A 23,399-nucleotide genomic window follows, 5' to 3' on the forward strand; every position below is an offset into this window, starting at 1 on the left:
AGGGCCTTATTTTAACTAGGTGTCTGTTGGTTATTTTAGTTTGAACTGTTATTGAAGTATCTCCCAAATATATGTATAGTTAATCTTTTTCTATTTTTCTTCTACCTTTGGCCAGCATTACTTAGAGCCTCCAGTGAAGCTGAATGAAGCTCTAGAGAGATACAGACTTAATGCTGAAGATTTTTTTGTCTTGAAGCATGGAGAATCAAGATATCTAAATACTGATGATGAAAACTTTTAATAAATGTGAGCACAGGCACTTTTTTTTTATTGCATTTTAGGTTTTGGGGTACATGTGAAGAACATGCAAGATTGTTGCATAGGTGCATACGTGGCAGTGTGATTTGCTGCCTCCCTCCCCTTCACCTATATCTGGCATTTCTCCCCATGCTATCTCTCCCCAACTCCCCACCCCCCACTGTCCCTCCCCTATTTCCCCCCAAACAGACCCCAGTGTGTAGTGCTCCCCTCCCTGTGTCCATGTGTTCTCATTGTTCAATACCTGCCTATGAGTGAGAACATGTGGTGGTTGATTTTGTGTTCTTGTGTCAGTTTGCTGAGAATGATAGTTTCCAGGTTCATCCATGTCCCTACAAAGGACGTGAACTCATCGTTTTTGATGGCTGCATAATATTCCATGGTATATATGAGCCACATTTTCCCTGTCCAGTCTATCATCGATGGGCATTTGGATTGGTTCCAGGTCTTTGCTATTGTAAACTGTGCCCCAGTGAACATTCGTGGAGCACAGGCACTTTTAATGAAAAAGGCATCATCTGATGTAAGATTAAAAACAAATGAAAAGACTCAGAAATTCATGAATATTGTGATTCTTTTACATTTGGAAACAACTTCTATAAGTTTGTGTTTTATGTTTTGTGTAATAAACGTGCTTCCTAATATGATCAGCTCATATACACTATGAGAGAGGGTTCAGTGGTGGGTCATTTAAATGATGAATTGGCTAATGTGGATTTTAAATCTCATAGCAGGATATAAGCACTGCAATGGGAATGTTTTTACTGAAGTATTATACTTTTGTGGTAGTAGAATTTTCTGAGGTTCTGAAAAACTGATATTAAAGACTCATTTCTGTTTTTTCCATTCTTCAGGACCTTCTGCAAGGTGAGTCAAGGCTGTCTATCTACCTAGATTTTTTTCAGAGGCCTACACATAAAAATATGTTTCTTATATGCCCATTATAACAAATGATCAAATTGACTCCAACATGCTTATAACGTAGCAATTCTTGCTCTATCAAGATTAGCTTGTATGCCAAATATTAATTATGGTTTATTTTGGTAAGCATAAAAACATAGGGCCTATCATTTTTAAATACTTGATTTTATTGTGGTAAAATACACAAATGCATAAAATTTACCATTTTAACCATTTTTAAGTGTACAGTTCTTTGGCATTAATGCAGTCATGACCACCATTCACTTAAATTTTAAAAGAGGGAACAGTGTGTTCTTTTTTTCCTAGAGCCTTCAGATGAGAAGGAACAGTATATTCTGTTGCATGTCTACAATTCCCAAATCAAAAGGCCTCTTACTTTGGGAGGCCAAGGTGGGTGAATCACTTGAACCCAGGAGTTCGACACCAGCCTGGGCAACATGGTGATCCCGTCTCTAGAAAAAAAAAAAAATAGCCAGGCGAGATGGTGTGGTAGTCACAGCTACTTGGCAGGCTGAGGTGGGAGGATCACTGGAGCCCAGGAGGTGGAGGCTGTAGTGAGCTGTGATTATACCACTGCACTCCAGCTTGGGTGACAAAATGAGACCCTGTCTCAAAAGAAAGCCCTCTTCTTAGCAGAGGAAGGGAAGGAGTATGGCTATGAGAATATGATTTATGCCATTTTCTGTTTTTAAATCTAGAAGTCAGGTCTTCTAAGCACAAATACAAGTACAATGAAATATTTTACAGATAAAATGTTAATAATGTTAATAGACCATACACTTTGAATTAAATTTTGTTTTTCATTTTCTCTACATTTTTTTTTCTGGGTCTCTTAGCTCTAAATGTATCAATCAGATTTATAAATACTTTGTTTTTCATGATTCAGATGTTTTATATTTTTATATTAAATGAAACTTAAGCATGATTTTTTTTAGTAAACCAGTAGGAATACCAGTGGTTAAAAAAAAAAAAAGTCAGCTGACATAAAATTGAGTCCTAATAAGGACTCTGTATTCACTTGATGATTCTGATCTTTCCTAAGGGAGGGAGTTGAATTAGATACCACTCACTGGAGGCCCATTCTGTATTCCTAATCCAGTCTCAGCACTTTATTCATAGAAAATAATCAAAATAGGTTTTCAACACCAAATGCTACCCAGGCAGTGCTTTATAATTTATTTGCACATGTATATGCGTGCCATGTTAGCCACTAAATCTGAATTCTTACCCTGCTTTCATCATGGATTTTTTTTTGTAACCTGAAACAAGTCACCTATGCTCACTGTGCCTGTTTTCCTCATCTGCAACAAGAGGATAATTCCGACCTACCTCTGAAAAATGTGTAAAATAAATGAGTTTTTAAAGCATTTTAGAAATATAAGGGAGAAAATGATTTCTTAAGATATCACTGCCTAACATAGATAGGTATATTTGAAAGCTGAATATAGGTTAATGCTTTTGATTATTGCAAATGTAAGCATTATATATTAGGAGACTAAACATTGAGAACAACTTTATTTCACTCACTTTGTAAATTGGAGTAATAGCCTAAATAGATGTAAATAATCTTTATCAAAATATAGTGTTTTTATCTACGAAGATGCGAATCAGTCCAGGGGAAATGTGTATGGAATGTGTGTATATATAATGTATGCAAATGTATGTGATCTTGGGGTACTAAAGCACAAAAAAATCCCCCACAAAATAAACCTTCCTGAAAAGACTGATCATAAACTTTTTCACTCCAAGCAGATGTGAATCAAGATGTTAGGTTTGTGGTGGGTTAATGTTGAGGTGTGTTGCCCTAATACTAGCCAATGTTGTTGTAGCCATATTCCTTGCTGTTGCACGCCGAATTCAAAATTCTTCTCTTACCTCTATGAAGCAAGCCAGGTATATCTTAAATATTTCTTCTCTATGAATGGCCTTAACATTATTTTGTATTCATATGTACTGTTTAACTGAGGGTCTCTAAGCACTTTAAATTGTTGTGTTCTAGTTGTGTTCCCATATGGCCTGCCTCATTTTTCTAGGCCTTTTCAGCTGTAATTTTTTATTACCACTCATGTTCTTTCTACATTGACACTTATATTAAGAACATCAAGCTTCATCTCTGCTTACAGAATCTAACCATATTGAGTCATTTCCACTCTTTGATTTGTTATCTACATTTTGAAGGGTTTATGTGCAAAGTGAAAACAAATTTTGAAAAATAAGACAAATCCATTCTCTTCCTCACTTCAATCTAATATGCATTGTAGTGTCTTTGAATCAGTCGTATCTTCTAAGTCAACTTCATTTTCCTCTTTGATTAGTGAACATCCATACCAAAATGTAAGATTTTTATTGAAGTTTCCTGTGATAACTGAGGAACAGTTTGCTATGCCTCACCGCCCAAATGGGTAGGTCATCAATTAAGAGAAATCCCAAATTATAAAAGCCAACATATGCTGTGACCTACATACGTAAAGATGTATTTGTGCATTTTCTTTCTGGGTAGTTAAAAATTACTCCCTCTTTTCTCTAGCATTTTGACATTTCAGACTCAATGCTCTGATCTCTAGGGAGTGTGATTATTTATTCAAACTAATGAGAGAGGAAAAGAGAGAGTTTTAGAATCCACTGCTGCTAAAGCACATTAAAAACCAATCCTGGTTTCTAATGCATGCACATTTTGATATTTAATGACTATGCTTTCATTAAAATGGGGAGGTAGATTTGAAAAAACTGTTATAAAGAAATGTGCCTTTTGTGAAATTAATACTTTTGTTCTTGTCTAGCCCACTGGTAATTTCCATTTTTTACCTTATACCGAATCCTTTTTCTAATGTAAAAGTATTTCTTCCAAGTTTGATTTCAGTATCAGGATAACCTTGAGAACACACATACATATTTCTGTTTGAGGATTTGTGAATTCCTATGGAAACAGTCTTGTATCTATGTATTTACAAATTAAAGTATTCTTAAAGCTTTGCCTTAAATACTGCTTGTATACTGATTTACTTAATGCTAAGCATGGCAGGGGTCATAAATTTAAATATTATAAGACCTGGCTGAATCCCAGATATACCAATAAATTGTTATAGTAGCTTATGGAATAAAAATATTATTAAAGATAACAAATTTTCATACATTGTATTTTTAGTCAAGTAAAATATGGATGAAAATTAATAAAGTACTGTCAAGGGAAAAAATGTGTGTAATGTTTGTTATGAGTGATTTTTTTTCATCTTTATTTAAAAAAAGATTACACAATTTGGGCTCATAGTAAAAAATTCACACAGTAGAAGTGTGTATGTAGAAGGCATTCCCCACTCCCACTGCAGGAGTTTGGGTATCATTCTAGAAGTGTCTGTCAATACGTAAGTATTTTTCATTTAAAAACACACACATGGGATCCCATATTTTTCTGTAACTTGTGTCTTAAAAAATAACCCACCATATTTCATATATATCTTTCCAATTCAGCACATTCAGACCTCCATAATTCTTTTCAAAGACTGGATAATTGATTTAACCAACTGTCTAAAGATGGACATTGTGATTGATCCCAGTATTTTATATGTAACTTTCTTTACATATTGGAACACTGAATGGGAGTGGGCGAGTCCTAGGAAACATTCTCTCCTAAAAGTTTACATTTTTCATTGACTAGAAGTAATCAAAATAGATTCTACTCAAGAGAATAGACTTTTGAAAGCAGTGTGGTCAGGTTGGCAGGTGAGTGGCATCAAGAACTTAGGATCTCATTGCTATTAAAAGAACATGACCATTCCTACTACAGTTCTGAAACAGCGATTTAGTCACACACTAATGCTGTCTCAGATGAGTAACTGCAAATCACTTCAAAAAGTAGGGTAGCTTTGTGAAAAAGGTTACCGCCACTTCATGTAGGGAAAATAACAAATATTTGCAAATAGCAAAATAAAAAGAAATGGTTTCAGTACAAGCTCTTATACTCACTTGGTATCAAAATAGTCCAAGATAAATCTGAACACTATGGCAAGTTACAGCTGTGTTAATGATGAAATGTGATATTTACTGTTTAAATTCAGCAGCTGGAAGAATCTCCTTGTAAGGAAGATAGAAAATACGTTTATATCCAGACTGCATTACTCTTTGGAAAAATATGACCGATTAGATTTTGAGCATTATTGTTACAACCTTTTCCTTCACGTCTGCATCATCGTGATGAACTAAAGCTCTTATTTTCTGGGCACATTCTTCTCCATATAACAGGAAAAACAATGAACCTTCAGTGAAAGTAGGCTGCACAGCTAAATGGCCTTCTATTTTGAGGCAGTTATTTATATTCTGAAATAATGTAAGTACTCGAAGAAGAATCTCCTTTGCTACGTGGCTGTCATAAAGGGAAAGGAATGACGCATCCACCTGAAATAGGAAATAATGAGTATTAATAATGTATGAAAACATTTTTCATGTATATTTTAATATTTTACAACTGTATTAATATCTCACGTTTTAAAATTTTAAAATTCACATTTAAAATGGAAGTATCTCACATTTTAAAAATTTTGTCAGGCCAGTTGTGGTGGCTCACGCCTGTAATCCCAGCACTTTGGGAAGCCGAGGCAGGCGGATCACAAGGTCAAGAGTTCAAGACCAGCGTGACCAACATGGTGAAACCCCGTCTCTACTAAAAATACAAAAAATAGCCGGGTGTGGTGCTAAGTGCCTATAATTCCAGCTACTGAGAAGGCTGAGGCAGGAGAATTGCTTGAACCTGGGAGGCGGAGGGTGCAGTGAGCCGAGATCATGCCATTGCACTTCAGCCTGGCAACAGAGCAAGACTCCCATCTCAAAAAAAAAAAAATTATTTTCTCATAGAAAATTAACCCTAAAATTGTGAAATTTAGATGTATAAAACCTTATGTACCCCCATATCGTATACTAATGGAAAAAAGGGAGTGTTTTAGCTGAAAAATACAATTTCCTTGGAATTTTAGAATGTGGTTATTTGGGAAAAACAACCATTTTCTCTTTAAGATCTGTCAAATGGTTTTCATGGGAATTCATTATTTGATCAAACATTTAGTGCCTATATGCCACAGGGCACAGAGCTGGGTGGGGAACAGGGATAAGCAGATGAATACGATGGTTCCTTTTCTTCAGGAGTTGAGCTCCATTCTATCTCAGCATTCAGAACACTTATCACAGCTTTCAATTACCTTGTTCATTTGTTACATATTTTTGTCTCTCCACTAGACTGTAAGCTCCATGAGGACATGCACCATGTCACGCTGCATTCACTCGTGTCTCATCCAGCATCTAGCACATGCTGGGGACTCAGTACTGCTGTTTCAGTGGATACTAAGATACATATAAACACAAACAGGTCAAGTATAAAAGATGGGATGGTACAACTGTACCCAAAATTGGGTACAGAAAAAAGTTTTAATACATAATTGTTGCTAGGGTGAATTTTAAAAAATGTTTTTCAAAGGTAAAATATGCTCACTGTAGAAAATTTAGGAAATTCATATATACAAAAGGAATGAAAAAAAAAACACCACCTTTAATACTGCTTCTCAGAGAGAATCCCTGTTAACATTTTAGGCTAAATCTTTCTCTTTCCAGATCTGTCTGCTCAAATATATATGTGTATATATTTACAAAATAAATATATAAGCTATTTACTTGGGCATGAAGAAGTCCTTCTGTCATGGCTGGATTTTCAGACAAATTCAAAAGCAGTTTCAAAACTTGCACCTGAAATAAGAAGATATTGGCTTATCTCAGACTGGTAAGCATGAATTTCCTTTCTCAGGCATGCTGTTCTCTCACCATGTCTTCCTATAAAAGTACTGCCTAGCTTCCAGGCCTGGCTCACAGTCTCTTACTCTAGGAAACTTTCTCAATTCATTCTACTTTAAGGGTCTCACTCTGAACTCTTTTTTTTTTTTTAATTGTGAGAATTTATTTTTTTTATTTTTCTTTTTTTTATTGCATTTTAGGTTCACTCTGAACTCTTGTAACACTTGGCACCACTCTGTGATAGGACAGAACCTATCACAGAGCAGTGTTATTTAAACCTCATGTTTCCCAATTACACTGTTAGATACAATATTGCAAATGTCTTGCACCACTGTTAGAGAACCTATCACAGAGATAGAGGTCTTCTATCACACTGTTATTTAAACATCATTTTCCCCAATTATACTGTTAGGGAGACAGAATTTTGCAAATGTCTTTACAATCTACCCCCAACTCGCATGCACGCCCAAACAGATGGTTAAGCTTAACAAACGTTAAATACGCGATTTTCATCATGATTGCTGGTAAGTGAAATATGGCCAGGCATGGTGGTGTGGGCCTGTAGTCTTAGGTACCTGGGAAGCTGAAGAGGGAGGATCGCTTGAGCCTATAAGTATAAGGATGTAGTGAGCTATGACTGTACCTGTGAATAGCCACTGTACTCCAGCCTGGGCAATGCAGTGAGACCTGAGACCCCATCTTTCCAAAAAATAAAAAAGAAACACAATCTTTAAAACAAAGAAAAAAATCTCTCAAAGCTCAGCTCACTTCTCCTTAAGGTGTAAAAATTCTGCAACTGTTTGGTTACCAAGACTAAATAAGTAACAATATGACCCCTTTTAATAAGCTACTATGAATCTTTGAGGTTATCTTTTAATGTGAAAGTGTTTTACAACTGTATAAAAAAGCACAGTAATAAAAACTGATTGATTGAATGATTGAGATGGTGGCGAGGGGTGGGGGCGGTCTCACTAAATTGCAGAAGCTGGTCTTGAACTCCTGGCCTCAAGCAATCCCCTCACCTTGGCCTCCCAAAGTAACTAGGATTACAGGTATGAGCTATCATGCCCAGCAATGATATAAATAATAAGCAAGTAAATGTTATTTAATAGCTGAGTAGCTACAATATCAGCATTCTTATGACTTACAACAAAAAGTCAGCAATAAAAAGACTCAAATAGAATGGCTCTTTTAAAAACAAAGGCCATATGAAACTATGCTTTTCATAAGATACCCGGAACTAAAGTAAGGAGGAGCATGGAGGGGGGAACTAAATCAGGGATATGTGACAAATGTGCTCTTCACCAGAGCTGGGAAGGAACCTGGATATTATTTTAGAAAATTTTCTTATTACAAAGGCAACAGATGTTTACCATAGCACTTTCGAAAAAATAGAAAAGCAGAAAGAAAAAGGAAATTCACCTATATTTCCATAACCAGAAATTATGATTAAGTTTTGGTATTTTTGGCCAGGCACAGTGGCGCATGCCTGGATTCCCAGCATTTCTGGAGGCCAAGGTGGGCAGATCACTTGAGCTCAGGAGTTCAAGAGCAACGTAGGAAACACGGCAAAACCCCACCTTTACAAAAAATACAAAAATTAGCCAGGAGTGGTGGCATGTGCCTTAAGTCCCAGCTACTTGGGAGGCTGAGGCAGAAGGATTGCTTAGGCCTGGGAGCTCAAGGCTGCAGTCAGCTGAGATCATACCACTGCAATCCAGTCTGGGCAACAGAGTGAGATTCTATGTCAAAAAAAGGGAAGGCTGGGTGTGGTGGCTCACGCCTGTAATCTCAGCACTTTGGGAGGCCAAGGTGGGCAGATCACCTGAGGTTGGGAGTTCGAGACCAGCCTGACCAACATGGAGAAGCCTCGTCTCTCCTAAAAATACAAAATTAGCCAGGCGTGGTGGCGCATGCCTGTAATTCCAGCTACTTGGGAGGCTGAGGAAGGAGAATCAGTTGAACCTGGGAGGCAGAGGTTATGGTGAGCTGAGATCATGCCATTGCACTCCAGCCTGGGCAACAAGAGCAAAACTATGTCTCAATTAAAAATAAAAAAAAAAAGTTATTTTCTTTCTGGTCTTTATGCATATATCTTGTGTATTCACAATTCCTTTGACCATGTTGTAGATACTAATTTATTTGAGGATGACATAATGCTTTGCTTAATTTTACTGTTTTTATGAACTTATTTATTTTTATTTTTAGAAAATTACTACTTGGTCATGATAAAAATTTAGGAAGTACAAAAGAGAACAAGGTAGAAACAAAAGCCATCATGCTATTGACCCCTTCCCATCCTTAGCGGTGACCACTGGTTAACATTTATTGAATATGCAGAGACTTTTTCAAACAGAGGCTCTTAATAAATTATGGCCTCTGGAGATGAAAGAGTAAAGGAGACTTCTGACCACCCTTTAGTGCACTCCGTGGAGGCTATTATCAGATCTCATCTGGCCTGACTGGCCATCAGCAACACTAGGAATAACTGTTAGGAAAAAACACCTGGCTCCAATGTCAATCAGAAAAACAGGAACGAGAAGTATAAAATAGGATGGACCTAAACTTATGAAATAAGCCTGGATGAAGTCAAAATCTAAGACCCACTAATAGTCAATGAGGGCAGGTATACAACCAGGAATAGCAACAGCAACAGCTATTTGGTATCCTGTATTAAAGTCTGATGTTGCTGCTCTTTGTAAAAGGGAGTTAAACATGAGGAAAAAATACATACAGTTAGAATACAACTACAGATTAAACAAATATATAGATTTTGGTTTGAAACCATATTAAGACATGTCTTTTGTCTGGGCTCGGTGGCTCAAGTCTATAATCCCAGCACTTTGGGAGGCCGAGGTGGCAGATCACGAGGTCAGGAGTTTGTGACCAGCCTGACCAACATGGTGAAACCCCGTCTCTGCTAAAAATACAAAAAATTAGTGGGGCGTGGTGGCATGCGCCACAGGAAGCTGAGGCAGGACAATCACTTGAACCTGGGAGGTGGAGGTTGCAGTGAGCCGAGATCATGCCACTGTACTCCAGCCTGGGTGACAGAGTGAGACTCTGTCTCAAAAAATTAAATAAATAAACAAATAAATAAAGACATTTTTTTCCCTCTTGTCATATGCACCATCTTGTGGTGACACTAGGACATTTTAAACCATTAGTTTTATTTATTTTCATTGCAGATGTAACAAGCACACAGTTTATTTATATTAATCCTCCACTATCTGTATTTAGTTATCAATCAGTGGTGTACCCAAAAGGTTATTACGGTACAGTGAGATCCCTGACTTAAGCAAATTAAGGTATTTTAAAAGTCATTTTAGTGGTTATTTACTAAGAAAATATCTTGATTTAGGTATACACTTTTCCACTAACAAATAGATGATTATCCAAAAGTTTATTTGCAAGTTGGAACTTTAAACTCAATTTTTATGGAAAATTAATGTTATAATTGGTGGCTATGTTCCAAGGCAGACCAAGAAAGCATATTTTTTACCCTAGAAATATCGTACTAAGCAATGTAATGGAAAAACACAACACAACAAAACAAAAATAGAACATACTATTGTGGTGTGGGTCATTTTTTAAAGTCAAAAAATGTATGAAAACACAGATGATGTCTCAGACAGACATATACAGCCCCAAGGTCAGACTCGCCTGGCTGAACTCAGCCTGGTCCTGAACTCAGAGTTCCTCCTGAGGTTCTGGGTAAAGCAGCTGCAGATTCAGGCAGAGGAGAGATTTCTCCTACAGTGGCAACAATGAGTAAAGAGGGAAGGAGTTTCCACGGGGGTTCAAGGCCTGGAAATTATCTTGCTCTACTAGAGTCAGAGATGTTGATGCATGTTAGAAACTGCCCAGGAATGGTGCAGTTCTGCTAGAAGACGATTCTTACGCTTAATTTTCAATACGAAAATGTATTGATCTGGGACCAGATCCAAACAAATTTGGCTACTGGAAAAGAGGAAAGTCCATGTATAAACACCTTGGAAACATAAAAGCAGGACTACAGTGAGGCTCTCCTGTAATCATATCTTGATAACCTCAAAAATAACTGCAGTGATGTTGAATATTTGGAGTATGGCCTCACATTTGGTCTTTTTAAAATGCTTAGGCATTTTTCTCTCAATTGTTCCAGAGAACACAGACCAACATGGCAAAAAGCCTTGATGAACAACTTACCAGAACTTTTAATTAGCCTACAATCCATTTTACGCTACTTTTTCTTGAAAAATGGCAATTGATAAGAATGCACATTGATATGAGAGATTTACTCAAGAAACTTTTCATAGGGCATCTCCTAAGGTCCTATTTAATTCAGCTCAGTATCTGTTGCCTCTTAAATCAACCTAAATGGACAGAGTGAAGCACTGAGACATCTTTCATATATTCAATTCACTTCATTTACTACAGCTTAAAAGTTGTTTTAGAAAGATTTTTCGGCCGGGCGCGGTGGCTCAAGCCTGTAATCCCAGCACTTTGGGAGGCCGAGGCGGGTGGATCACGAGGTCAAGAGATCGAGACCATCCTGGTCAACATGGTGAAACCCCGTCTCTACTAATACAAAAAATTAGCTGGGCACGGTGGCGCGTGCCTGTAATCCCAGCTACTCAGGAGGCTGAGGCAGGAGAATTGCCTGAACCCAGGAGGCGGAGGTTGCGGTGAGCCGAGATCGCGCCATTGCGCTCCAGCCTGGGTATCAAGAGCGAAACTCCGTCTCAAAAAAAAAAAAAAAAAAAGAAAGATTTTTCAACAAACAATAACTAAATAAAAAATTATTTGTTAACCCTGAGGTAAGCAAAATATTCAACTAACCACTACTATTACTCAAAGATCCCTTTTAATCACAATGTTCCTATATTTGTTGAGGGGATGCTAGCTTCTCAGAAAACCAAATGATAAGTGAAAAAGCAGATGATTTTCACAAGTTAATTTTGCAATGGAATATTTGGGACTACAAATAATATACTTTCTTGGGCCCATGTGAGTTTTTAATAAATCTTCCTCTTCTTTGAGGCACGTCAACTTAAGATAAGGTGGCCTGCAAATTCTATTTCAATCTTAATAAGCTTGACACAATAGCTCTTCATACCTTTGTGTTTCCATTTCCAGTAAGTAACACCTGGAACAGGTCTGTAATATAATTGTGAAGCATATGCTGGTGGTCATTGGTAACAGTCATGTTTGTCAACAATCTCAGTCCAGCCAGCTGCACAGCAGAGTTCAGAGGACCAGAGAAGACATCCTCACAGACTTGGTTGATGTATATCTGAAGGCAGGGGAGGAAAATGAGCATCTTAGAATCTCCAAAATTCTTCTACTAAGCAGCCACTTTTTTGCCCAGTGGAATAGGGGTACTGCTCAGGATGGAACTGACTCCTCAAAAGATATGACATTTCTATCCAGCCCTCAAATGTTGGTGACTTTTTAAAAGATTCCAATGGTAATTCCAGGTACTGTGCTTAGCATTTTACAAATATACCTCACTTAATCCTGAAGACAACTCTAATGAGGTGAGTGTTGTAATATTATGGCTATCTTGCAGACAAGGACTTTTAAGTCTTCAAGGAGCTTGGGTCCCCTGCCCAATGTCAGATAGCAGGTGGGAAAGCAATATGCAAGTCCAGATATCATGCTCTTAACATCAGTGGACTCTCCCTGGTTGGAGGCCTCCCAACTTAGTCCACCTTTCCGTTTCAACTGACCTGAGCACACTAGGATCAGGGAAGATGGGAGGTCATTTGTATCATGGTAAGTACCTTAGCAGTAGGGTCTAGAAAGCTCTATCATTTCAGAAGTAAAGAATGGGAGGAAAATGTGAAACAGAATCTTTCCCTAGAGTTAATCCTGTCAAAAGTAAGCAGAGCAAAATTATCCTTGGCCCAAGCTTCTTATTTACCTAGGTATATGTATATAATTTATCCCTTCATAATACTGTTAACTATCACTGGTAAAAAGTAATGCAATAGTGTGGTACTCCTGTAACATATATAACAGAACTAAATGCAGTGTGATGGAAACTTTTCTGAAACATGATTTTCTATGTCTGGCCATGAGCTTTCTTTTTTTGGGGAGGAAAGCGTCTCACTCTGCTGCACAGGCCGCAGTGGTACAACCTGAGGGTCACTGTAGCCTTGACCTCCCAGGCTCAAGTGATCCTCCTTCCTCAGCCTCCAAAGTAGTTGGGACTACAGGCGTGAGCCACCAGACAGGGTTTCACCACGTTGCCCAGGCTGGTCTCAAATTCTTGAGTTCAAGTGATCTGTCCACCTCAGCCTCCCAAAGTGCTGGGATTATAAGTGTGCATCACCATGCCCAGCCTGGCCATGAGATTTCTAGTTTAGAAAAAATGACATTTTACAGATTACTGATATTCACCTAAGCAAATCTGAACTCTACCAAAAGTTCTAACTGGTGAGAAAATTTTCCTAATTTGAAGTGGCAAGAAGTTACCAATTGTTGCATAAACAATTATTTAAAAAAAATTCCCAAATGTATCCATGTTACCACAGAAACTAAATGGCAGTAAAGCAAAGAGAGATTAAACTTTAAATCTGGTTTCTACATCTAAATTACATTTATTTCTTTTTAGAGACAGGGTCTCACTCTGTCACCCAGGCTGGAATGCAGTGGCATAACAGCTCACTGCAGCCTCAAATTCCCTCTGGTTTCAGTCTCCTGAATAGCTGGGACTACAGGTGCATGCCACTATACCCGGCTAATACTTTTTTTTTTTTTTTTTTAAAGAAATAGGGTCTCACCCAGCCTGGCCAACATAGTGAAACCCCGTCTCTATTAGCCGGGCATGGTGGCAGGCACCTGTAATCCCGGATTCTTGGGAGGCTGAGGCAGAAGAATTGCTTGAACCTGGGAGACAGGGGTTGCAGTGAGTGAAGGTTGCACCACTGCATTCCAGCCTGGGCAATGAGAGCGAGGCTCCAACTCAAAAAAAAAAAAAAAAAAAAATTCAAATATTGGCAAACACCTGGATCAACTAGAACTTTCATTCACAGTTGGAAGGAGTATAAATTGCCACAATCACATGGGAAAACTGTTTGACTTATTTGCTAGAAATTAACATTCACAAGCTCTATGATCCATCAATACTACTTCTAAAGAAGAAGGGCAATTCTCTCCTGCCTGAAAGAAATATATACGAATGTTTTCTAAGCATACATTTGCTACAATAGTCACAGGAACATTTCCCATAACAACCTCCATCTTGACACAATCTTTATATCAACATATTCATATATGTGAAATACTATTCAGCAACAAAAAAGAACAAATTACAGTTACATGTAACAACATAAATGAGCCCCATAAACATAATGTGGAAAGAAGCCAGACATAAAAGTGTACATACTCTACAATTTCATTCATATAAAGTTTTAAAATGCAAAACTAATGTGCAGCGATAGAAGTTAAAAGGGTGGTTTCCTTTGTAGAGGTGGCTGATGTTTGGGAATGGGTATGAGGAATGCTATTGAAGATGCTAATAATGTTCTATCATATCTTTATCTAGATGGAGAAACCCTGTATATTTATGTGTGAGATGTTTATAAAACTATACTTATAAAAAAAAATGAGTCTCACTATGTTGCCAAGACTGGTCTTGAACTCCTGGCCTCCAGCAATCTCCCATCTTGGCTCCCAAAGTGTTGGGATTACAAGTGTGAGCCACTGTACCTGGCCCTAATTTACATTTGAAAGTCAACTGATTCTCCTTGGTTACAATTTAATTACACACCCATCCTTTAAAAACATGGCATTTATTTAGCTCTTTATAAATCATATATTTCTGTAAGATGCTGATGTCTTTCAAAGTATTTCCTAAAATGTGTGGACTGTTTACATCTGAATTATTGTATCTGAATCTTTTTACCATTTCAATTATAATAACAAGATTACCAAATGGACCAGGTTAGTTATTCCTGCAGCTGTTGTCCACCTCATCTTGTTCCATTCTCTTGGAATTCTCTCCTTCCCCAACTCTACCTGTACAGTAACCTTAGACATTCTTAAGAGTCAGGTCAGACTCCACCTCTTACAGAAACTTTTGGATCAAATCTATGTACTCAATAATGTTTTACCTACATTTTTTCCTTAAAGCACTTCATTATGTTCTGCCTTAACTTACAACTATTTAAGGACTTGTTTTATCCTTCCTTCCGCCTTTCTTAACAAGAGTTGCATCATGTTCATTTGTATACTCTGCACCACAAAGCAGGAGTTAAATACTGAATTGAAATAACATAATTTCCGAATATTGCATTTTTCTGCTGACATTATCTGACCCTGGCTTTGTTCCTTTAGCACCCTTAAACTGAACCCCCACTCCAAAAGTCTTATTGGCTGCAAAAGATAGAAGCAGCCTGGCCAGCCCCCTTCAGTGGAGTATGAAGGAGCCCTTGCAGATTTTGATTCCCACTCCAGAGCTTTTATCTAGATGACCATGGAAACTGAACAGAAGCTGGTAAGAGCTGTTAGTGTTTGAATTTGGTAGACCAGAAGTCCTGAAACTCAGTCAGATGTTGCAGTACCAATTCCAAAACACCATCAAGTATAATCAAGGTTCATGCGTGTGGTGTCAACCACATGCATACATATATACATTTACTGTGGTACTTACAATAGAAAACCACCTTATTCTATACTGCTGGCTCAGATGTAACTGGGGTAATGAAAGCTGTTGGAGGTAATGGACTTACTTTAAAAAAAAAAGTGAGTTTTCACTACCAGCACAATCTCTGGAAGCCATGAGGAGTATGCTCCTGTAGCAGATCACACTGTTTACAAAGTGCCTGAAAAACTGGACTTTAAACAAAATGCTGCCATTGGTATCCCACATCTTACTGCATATGGAGCTCTGATTCACAGTGTTCGTATGAATGCTGGAGTGTTTAGGTTCATGGGGCTAGTGGAGGAGCTGGGTTAGTAACATGCCAAATTGCTAGAGTTTCTGGCTTAAAGGTTTTGGGCACAGTTGGTACTGAGAGGGACAAAAGACTTTCGCAAAATGGAGCCCACAAAATGTTTAATTACAAAGAGTTATGTTGATGAAATTAAGAAATGTATTGGTTAGAAATCAATCTGATTATTGAAGTATTAGCTAATATAAATCTTAGTAAAGATGTGAATTGTTTGTAGTATGGAAGATGAGTAATAGGTGTTGGCAACAGTGGTACTACTGAAATAAACCCATGGAACACCATGGCAAAAGAGTCTAGTAAAATTGGAGTTACTCTATTTTCCTCAACCAAGGCGGAATCTCGGCAATTTGCGGTGCCCTGTCAAGCTGGAATGGAAATTGGTTGCTTGAAATCTCTAATAGGCTCTCATTTTATGTTGGAGACGTGGCCAAGGCTCATAAAAGTATCTCTCACAGCAAAGGGGCTACTGCAAAAATGATTCTTTTGATGATTAATTCTTTCATGGATTTCAGTGGTAGTCTTTTGTCCAGTTTTACTTACACAGTCTTTTCTTTAATTAACATTCATTTGATCGAGTGAGTTTCTTATGTGAAAAAAGTAAGATTTTTCTTTGGAGAGCCGAGGAAGTAGAGTAAAATTCATTTTATGGCTGGCAATATTTTTTTTACCTTCTATTTCAAATCAAGAAGTCTTCATAGTACAAAATAGCATGTTAGTGGTCTTTTGGCATTGGGGTGCATTCCAGAAATTGTGAACTGATACTTGACTAATTCTATGCCTTTGATTAAAACATGCTAATTCAAAATGAGAGTGCTCAATTTCCAAGGATTTCCAATCTTACTTACCTTTATAAAGGTTTCTTAGTCTCTGATTAGCCATAACTATATTGAACTCTAAAAATTTTTTGGACTAATAAAGACCCCTATTCAGGCTGGGTGCAGTGGCTCATGCCTGTAATCCCAGCACTTTGGGAGGCCGAGGTGGGCGGATCACGAGGTCAGGAGTTCAAACCCCACCTCTACTAAAAATACAAAAATTAGCTGGGCGTGATGGCGTGTACCTGCAGTCCCAGCTACTTGGGAGGCTGAGGCAGGAGAATCGCTTGAACCTGGGAGGCAGTTCAAGCCAAGATTGCACCAGTGCACTCCAGGCTGGGTGACAGAGCGAGTCTCCGTCTAAAAAAAAAAAAATACCCCTATTCCAAACTAATTGCATCTGGATCTGTAAGACTTGTGGAAGGGCAAAAATATATAATTTCCACAATACTTTAATAGTTTTCCAAGATTTACCCCAATATTAGATTATCTGCTTCACTGGATATTCTAACTGATTGGCAAAGACCCCATATATTCCTGTGAGGACAGCAGCCTTATCTTTGACACTTGGTACACAGCCTCCAAACAGGTAATACTTCTTGACTGATTAGATTTTCAAAGCAGATTTAGAGTTAGCTGTTTGTGTGATGGGGGTCATATATTTTTATTGACGTTAAGTCTGCTTTTGCTTCATAGCATAGTAATCTGTTATGAATTCTGTAAAAAATTAAATTTTCTAGTCTATATAGTACTTGCCTCTCATCACTTCTGCAAAGCTCCTCATAGTTACTTCTTAACAGTGTTCTGGGCTGGAAGTCTTTTATCTAAACTAAATACAGAAATGACCTCTTAGAAATCTTGCTATCAATCTTCAAGGAAGTAAAGTTCGGTTATTTGTTGTTTTTTTCTTCATATGAGTACATCCTCCTGTTTCTTGTTTCATGATTCTCTTGACCTGATTTGTTCTGTTGAATGACAATTTCTGGTTTGAACATGGGAGCCCTGTTTCATTAGTAAACAGAAAACACTGCTTTTTCCTATAACTAAGGGGTATCACCGGGTTCTGACTATATATGCCAAGGCTGGAGTGTTTTTACTGTTAGCATTTTCTAGGCTATTTTTTCACGGGTTAACTATCTTATAAATAACATTTTTGAAAAAAAGCATTAAAGCAATGTCAGTAATATAGATTAGCATTTTATATGCATCCTAAAGTGCAGGATTTCTCCCCATAAAACTAGATCAAGGAACAGTTATTCTGTAAAGTCAGTTGAGTCTATTTGCACATTTGCCTCATCCATTGAAAGAGCCAAAGCATACAGTGACTTAACATTCCACAATACACTGATACAGTTCACTTAATTCCAAAGGCAAAACAAGCCAAACTGTATGCATTAATGACCATATTTATGAATATGCAGCACTGGATACGCTCTTTGAATGAATCTCTTTTAATTCTAGTTCTAGTTCTAGTTGATACAGTCTTGTCCTAACTTTCAGCCAACTACATCCACTATTTGGTTTGTGCCTATAGCCTTAAGGCCACTACTGTCACCAGTGCCTGTCCCTGGTATAAAGTAGAGGATAAGCTATAGAATAAACAAGAATTATTTTACTGAAAAAAAAAAAAAAAGTCTTATTGTACCTCTTATTGGCTACTTCAGGTCCCTCCCTCCTCTGTCTTATTCTCCATTCCTCTAAAGGTAGTCCTTGGCTGTAAAGTTACAAAGGATCGTCTCCTAAAGTTTCATTAGTCATCTTTTTGTTATTTTCTCTTTCGTTTATGGAAAACCTTATACATTTGGGATTTTCAATCAACTTACCTTTATCTTGATTTGATTTTCAACATTCACACTCAGGTTGTTAAGTGCATTTAAAGCTTTCTCTTTAATACTCTGGTTGGAATGGTTGATTTTGTTTCCAACAATTGGAATACCACCCAATTGACGAATAATAGCCTAGGAGGGGGAAAAAAAAAAAACAACTAGGACTGGGACTTTAGCATGCTAAAGGGACTTTAGCTCACTGAATTATTTGCATCCACAAATACAATTAAAAATTAATGGCTTTTTGGAAATACCTTTCCCATATACAAATATTTAATTCCTACTTTTTTTTTTTTGAGACGCAGTTTCGTTCTTGTCACCCAGCTGGAGTGCAATGGCGCGTTCTCAGCTCACCACAACCTCAGCCTCCTGGGTGCAAACAATTCTCCTGCCTCAGCCTCCCGAGTAGCTGGGATTACACATATGTGCCACTAGGCCCAGCTAATTTTGTATTTTTTTTAAGTTGAGACTGGTCTCAAACTCCTAACCTCAGGTGATCTGCCCACCTTGGCCTCCTAAAGTGCTGGGATTAAAGGCGTGAGCCACTGCACCCAGCCCTAATTCCTATTTTTAAAAAATCTCACTACCCATACTTTTATAGGTAAAGAAAATCCACTGAAAATAAAATTATTAAGATATATAATTATTTAAACTACAGTGTTTAGAAATACAATAAAAATTCAGAGGTACTATAATGATCTTGAAGCAACTTACAAACAAAATTATTTTTCTTTGAGATGAGTTAAATAACTTCTCCATTATAGGCAAAATTGGAAAAGTGCTACGATTTAGAATACTAAAGTAGTGTTTTGCTGACCTGTGTTATTTTAAACACCAATCCCTCAAAATGTTAATAGATGTTCCATAAAAATAAGGGGGAGGGTGGTTTCCCATGGTTATGTAAGTTTGGGAAAATCTGAGTAAAACAAGACTAAGCATGTTTCTTTAATATGTTCATGTGCATTGGGAATCTTCAAGAGGCATATGTTGTTGATAGTATGTCTATGAACTATACACAAAAAGAGGGTCATTTTCCAGCAGTGGAAGTGGTGGGAACACACTAACAGCTTGCAGAATCAGGTTTCATGCAGTTTGAAAAATGGTACCCAGGGCCAGGCGTGGTGGCTCACGCCTGTAATCCCAGCACTTTGGGAGGCCGAGGCAGGTGGATCACTTGAGGTCAGGAGTTCGAGACCAGCCTGGCCAACATGGTGAAACCCTGTCTCTACTAAAAATACAAAAATTAACCAGTAACAGTGGTGGATGCCTGTAATCCCAGTTACTTGGGAGGTTGAGGCAGGAGAATCACTTCAACCTGGGACGAGGTTACAGTGAGCCGAGATTGTGCCACTGCAATGCAGCCTGGGTAACAGAGTGACACCTGTGCCTCAAAATAAAAAAAAAAAGAGAAGAAGAGGAAGAAGAGGAGGAGGAGGAAGAAGAAGAAGTAGAAGAAGAAAAATGGTGCCCAAATATTCAGAGGAAAAATAATCTGGGATTTTTTACAGTTAGTTGCAATACTATGTTACCATGTGTCTTTGGCCCAAACATTGAAAGAATTAAATTGCTTTAATTCTTATACTCCATTTTACTGTTAAGGGTAACCTTAGCATCAAAAGAGTAATAAACATTCCCTCTACAAGTTCAAGTTCTTTCGAAGGACTTGCAGTTTCTAGAAACCAGGTTGTTTTTTTTTCAACTGTACTGTTAAAGCAGATTAAGGCACTATAATTGATGGTGAGAGCACCAACCCCCGCTGCTCAAGAAGGTACTTCTTCTCCAGTGGGTATTGGCCTACTCCAACTACAACTTATTTTAGAGGAATACAAAATTATGCCGTCAGAAATACTCCTTTAAAGGCAGGCTAACACATTAATCACTATCTATTGTTTTTGCTTGTCTAGTGGCCCTCTTTCTACAGAGGTAGATGTGGCATCTCGTCTGTCCCACACAGTCCCTGCTGGGATTGTTGTTCACTTGTATTCACAGCCATCCCTGCTACTTTGCTGTAGGCTGCTCAGGTGAGCCAGGCCTCACTAAACATGGGTCATGGTACCTTCACTGATCCAGAGATTGCCCCAGATATTGATCCAAAGGGTTAGCACTGGATCCTAGAAGAACAACTGTACTTTTTGGATCATAAGCTACAGAGATGAATGCTTAGAGAGGCTGGTGGCCTTCTTTCAACCCGTGTGAAGAAAATCACTTTGTGTCCAGAAAGATAAAGGCCAATAAATAAAATGCAGTGGCCACAGCAAAGCCAAAAGGTGGAGAAAGAGAGAACTCTAGTTATTCTTCCCGCAACCTTGAAATGGACTCAGTTGTGCCTGTAACCAATGCTATTCTTTGCTGTTCAAGTCAGCTGAGCTCAGTATTTTCTCTCTTTGGCTTAAAATAATTTAAGTTGAATTCTGTCATTTATAACTGAAAGAGTAGATAATGCACAAAGATTCTCTATCTCTCTATACATCTATAGAGCTTTACAGCAAACCTTGCCATTCTGGAGAAAGCTGGGCTAAAAAAACCTATAAATTCAAAATAATTTTGTACTTATGATATTGTTAACAAAGGGGATTAGATGAAAACAATTACAAAAAAATGTTTAAACTATTTTCTCATGCTGGAGGCTTGTGAATTAGAGTAGGAAGAAGGAAGTGCTCAAATTAAGCTCTTTTAGTCTTAAGTCTCCATTTGCAGAAGCCATTTACATTGATTAGTGGTTATCAGAGTGTGGTCCAGAGACCACCTGCATCAGAACCATACTCATAAGACCAATATACAATTTAAAGTATGTACTTACATGTTAGATGTGTTCATTCTTTTACCGAAGCACTGCTGAATTTCAAATAATTTAAAAGGCCATGAAATGCTAAATGTTGATTAGACATACTTAATATGAATGTGATGCCAGTGACAAACTTCATAGGGATCTACAAACATTATTAATCATATTACTATTAGGCCGTGTTTTTCAGAAGTAAACAAACATTATGTTATCAGTTTAAGTAGCCACATTGCACAGATGAGGAAATTGAAGCTCTGAGAGGTTAAGTAATTTATTCAGGGTCACAATTACTGCTAGTGTGTAAGAATGGAAGGAGTCTGCTTACTGAGTCGAGGTACTTACTTGGTTAACTGAAAAGGCTGCATTGTTACCCAAAGTAATCAAAGCTTTTTCAATAATTATAGGATCCTCAGTTGACTCAAGCAGGTAAAGGAGTTTCTGAAGTTGTTCAGCATTCAGAACATCATCATATGAACCATCAGTTAAATCTTCTGCATAAGAAAAAAGTTATTTGACGTTATCTGAAATCAGTATGAGATTATTTTTGAGACAGGCTCTCTCTCTAGTTGTGTTAGCTAATTGCCTTCATCCAGGGGAAAAGTAAAAATATCTTTATGATGTGGAACAAGGTGCCCATTAGCAAACTGCCCGAGATGGTGAGGCAATCTAGTTTGTGCTTATTCAACAATGAAGCTGTTTAGTTTTCTTCTGCAGTTGTGGACAGGAGTTTCTTGGATGGCAGCTGTGATACTTTAAATTATTTCCCTAACAGCTTCCATGATGTGAAATATCCTTTTTGAGAGTTTTAACGTACCGTTCAACTTTTGGACAGAAACCGAATCACGCATTTGCCCCCTAGGAGAGTGTGTCTCGCACAGACAACTGTTCTCATTTCCAAAACACACACCAGGCTGCGAGGTCTTGGACCACTGTGACTCCCAGGGACCTCCCCTCTAAGGCCGGGCCGAGCGCCCGCACAACTGTCCCTCTGGCGTCCCTTCTTCCAGGGCACCTGCAAGCAGAGCTTCACTTACAGCTCCGGGCCCCTCAACAGCCCTTCCACAATCTGGAGAATCCCTTTAGTTACACAAAGGCCCGGAGCACGCTCTGAAGAGAGAGGCCATCAATAGGCTTTTAAGAAATCTAATCTTCCACTGTGACGCGGAGCTCGGGCCGGAAAGCTCGGACAAGTTTTCATGCCGGTATAGCGAACAAAGGGGCAGCGGGGCGACGCAGCACCCTGCACCCACGCAAGTATGGCCTCTCCCTCTAGCTCGGCTCCTCATTTTACCTTGAGGACCCACAAACCACCACCTGGGCCTGGGGAGCCCTTCAGCCCAGTTCCAGCCCAACTGTCGGACACCCGGCGGTCTCACCTGCGGACTTCGAGGGGCGCAGACCGAGCCCGTGGCCGCCCCGCCGCCGACCGCGCGTCAGCCTGTAAATGCAGTAGCAAGCGCCCGCACCGAGGAGCAGGCCCGCCGCCACCCAGCCCGCGCCCCGGGCGCCACCCATGCTGCCGCCGCGGCAGAGCCGCAGGGCCGGGCCCGGGCAGGGGGCTCGTAAGGGCCAGCGCAGAGGTCTTCAGAACAGGCGGGCCTCGCCGCCACAGCAGCCGGAGAGCTACCGGGTTGTGGAGAAAGGAAATGGGGGTCTGAGCTCCGCCTTCCGGAAACCGCCCAGCTCAAAGCCTATAACCGCCCACTCGGGCCGGGCGCGTCCCGGAGGCTTTCACCAGGTGAGGCTGGGTGGAGCGCTGGACGCCGGGAGGGGCGGCTCGGACCAAGCGCCCCACGCGGAGACGTCGGCGCCGGCAACCCGAAGCCAGCTTTCGCGTCGTTTCACCCAAGGCGTAAGGCGAGCCTCCCTCCCTCCCGCCCAGGGCTGTGGAGCGCCGGGCGGCCCCGCCCCGCCCCCTGGTTGTCGGGACAACGCCCCTCGCGCCAGGCCCCCTAGTTCCCGCGCGGGGAGGGGATGAGCGTAGCTTCTCAGTCAGGCCTCGGACCGTGGCCTCGCTACGCAATGCCAACCCGAGGCTGAAGAACTACTTCAAGGAGAACTACATTCCTCAGGTCTGCGA

General features: G+C 39.2%; 2 protein-coding genes across 6 annotated transcripts in view; one reads left to right on the forward strand and one right to left on the reverse strand.

Moving 5' to 3' along the window:
- The window catches only part of NAPEPLD (N-acyl phosphatidylethanolamine phospholipase D), a 47,002-nt gene extending 42,625 nt beyond the window's left edge, over nucleotides 1-4,377 (forward strand). For 2 of the 4 annotated variants that reach the window (XM_012456509.3, XM_064374759.1), the window contains exons 5-6: nucleotides 116-246; nucleotides 1,113-4,377. In XM_012456509.3, coding sequence (XP_012311932.1) covers nucleotides 116-241 — 126 coding nt within the window. In that variant the 3' untranslated portion in view covers nucleotides 242-246; nucleotides 1,113-4,377. Of the gene's footprint in view, nucleotides 1-115 lie in introns of all 4 variants that reach the window. The other 2 variants (XM_012456502.2, XM_012456518.2) reach the window with 1 other exon arrangement.
- On the reverse strand, nucleotides 1,326-22,834 carry ARMC10 (armadillo repeat containing 10). Of its 2 annotated transcripts, XM_012456582.2 has the most exons (6): nucleotides 22,696-22,834; nucleotides 21,662-21,810; nucleotides 18,532-18,666; nucleotides 12,053-12,229; nucleotides 6,838-6,909; nucleotides 1,326-5,571 (listed from the first exon to the last, which is right to left on the reverse strand). In XM_012456582.2, exons 1-6 carry the CDS (start codon nucleotides 22,832-22,834, stop codon nucleotides 5,317-5,319), a joined length of 927 nt encoding a protein of 308 aa, XP_012312005.1. In that variant the 3' UTR covers nucleotides 1,326-5,316. The 2 variants fall into 2 exon arrangements, with proteins under 2 accessions (XP_012312005.1, XP_064230837.1); XM_064374767.1 differs by lacking the exon at nucleotides 12,053-12,229.
- Nucleotides 22,835-23,399: the final 565 nt, after the last annotated feature.

The sequence above is a fragment of the Aotus nancymaae genome, unplaced genomic scaffold, assembly GCF_030222135.1.
Source record: "Aotus nancymaae isolate 86718 unplaced genomic scaffold, 86718_ANA_hifiasm-v0.15.2.pri h1tg000002l, whole genome shotgun sequence".
NCBI lineage: Eukaryota > Metazoa > Chordata > Mammalia > Primates > Aotidae > Aotus > Aotus nancymaae.

What these genes read in the sequence shown, in the direction of transcription:
- ARMC10 (XM_012456582.2), bottom strand. Translation starts at nt 22,834, where the DNA reads ATGGGTGGCGCCCGGGGCGCGGGCTGGGTGGCGGCGGGCCTGCTCCTC. An exon ending in AAAATCAAATCAAGATAAAG is followed by an intron (nt 12,230 to 18,531) that starts GTAAGTTGATTG and finishes CCCTGCCTTCAG; the next exon opens with ATATACATCAACCAAGTCTG. An exon ending in AAGGACTTCTTCATGCCCAA is followed by an intron (nt 5,572 to 6,837) that starts GTAAATAGCTTA and finishes TTCCTATTTCAG; the next exon opens with GTGGATGCGTCATTCCTTTC.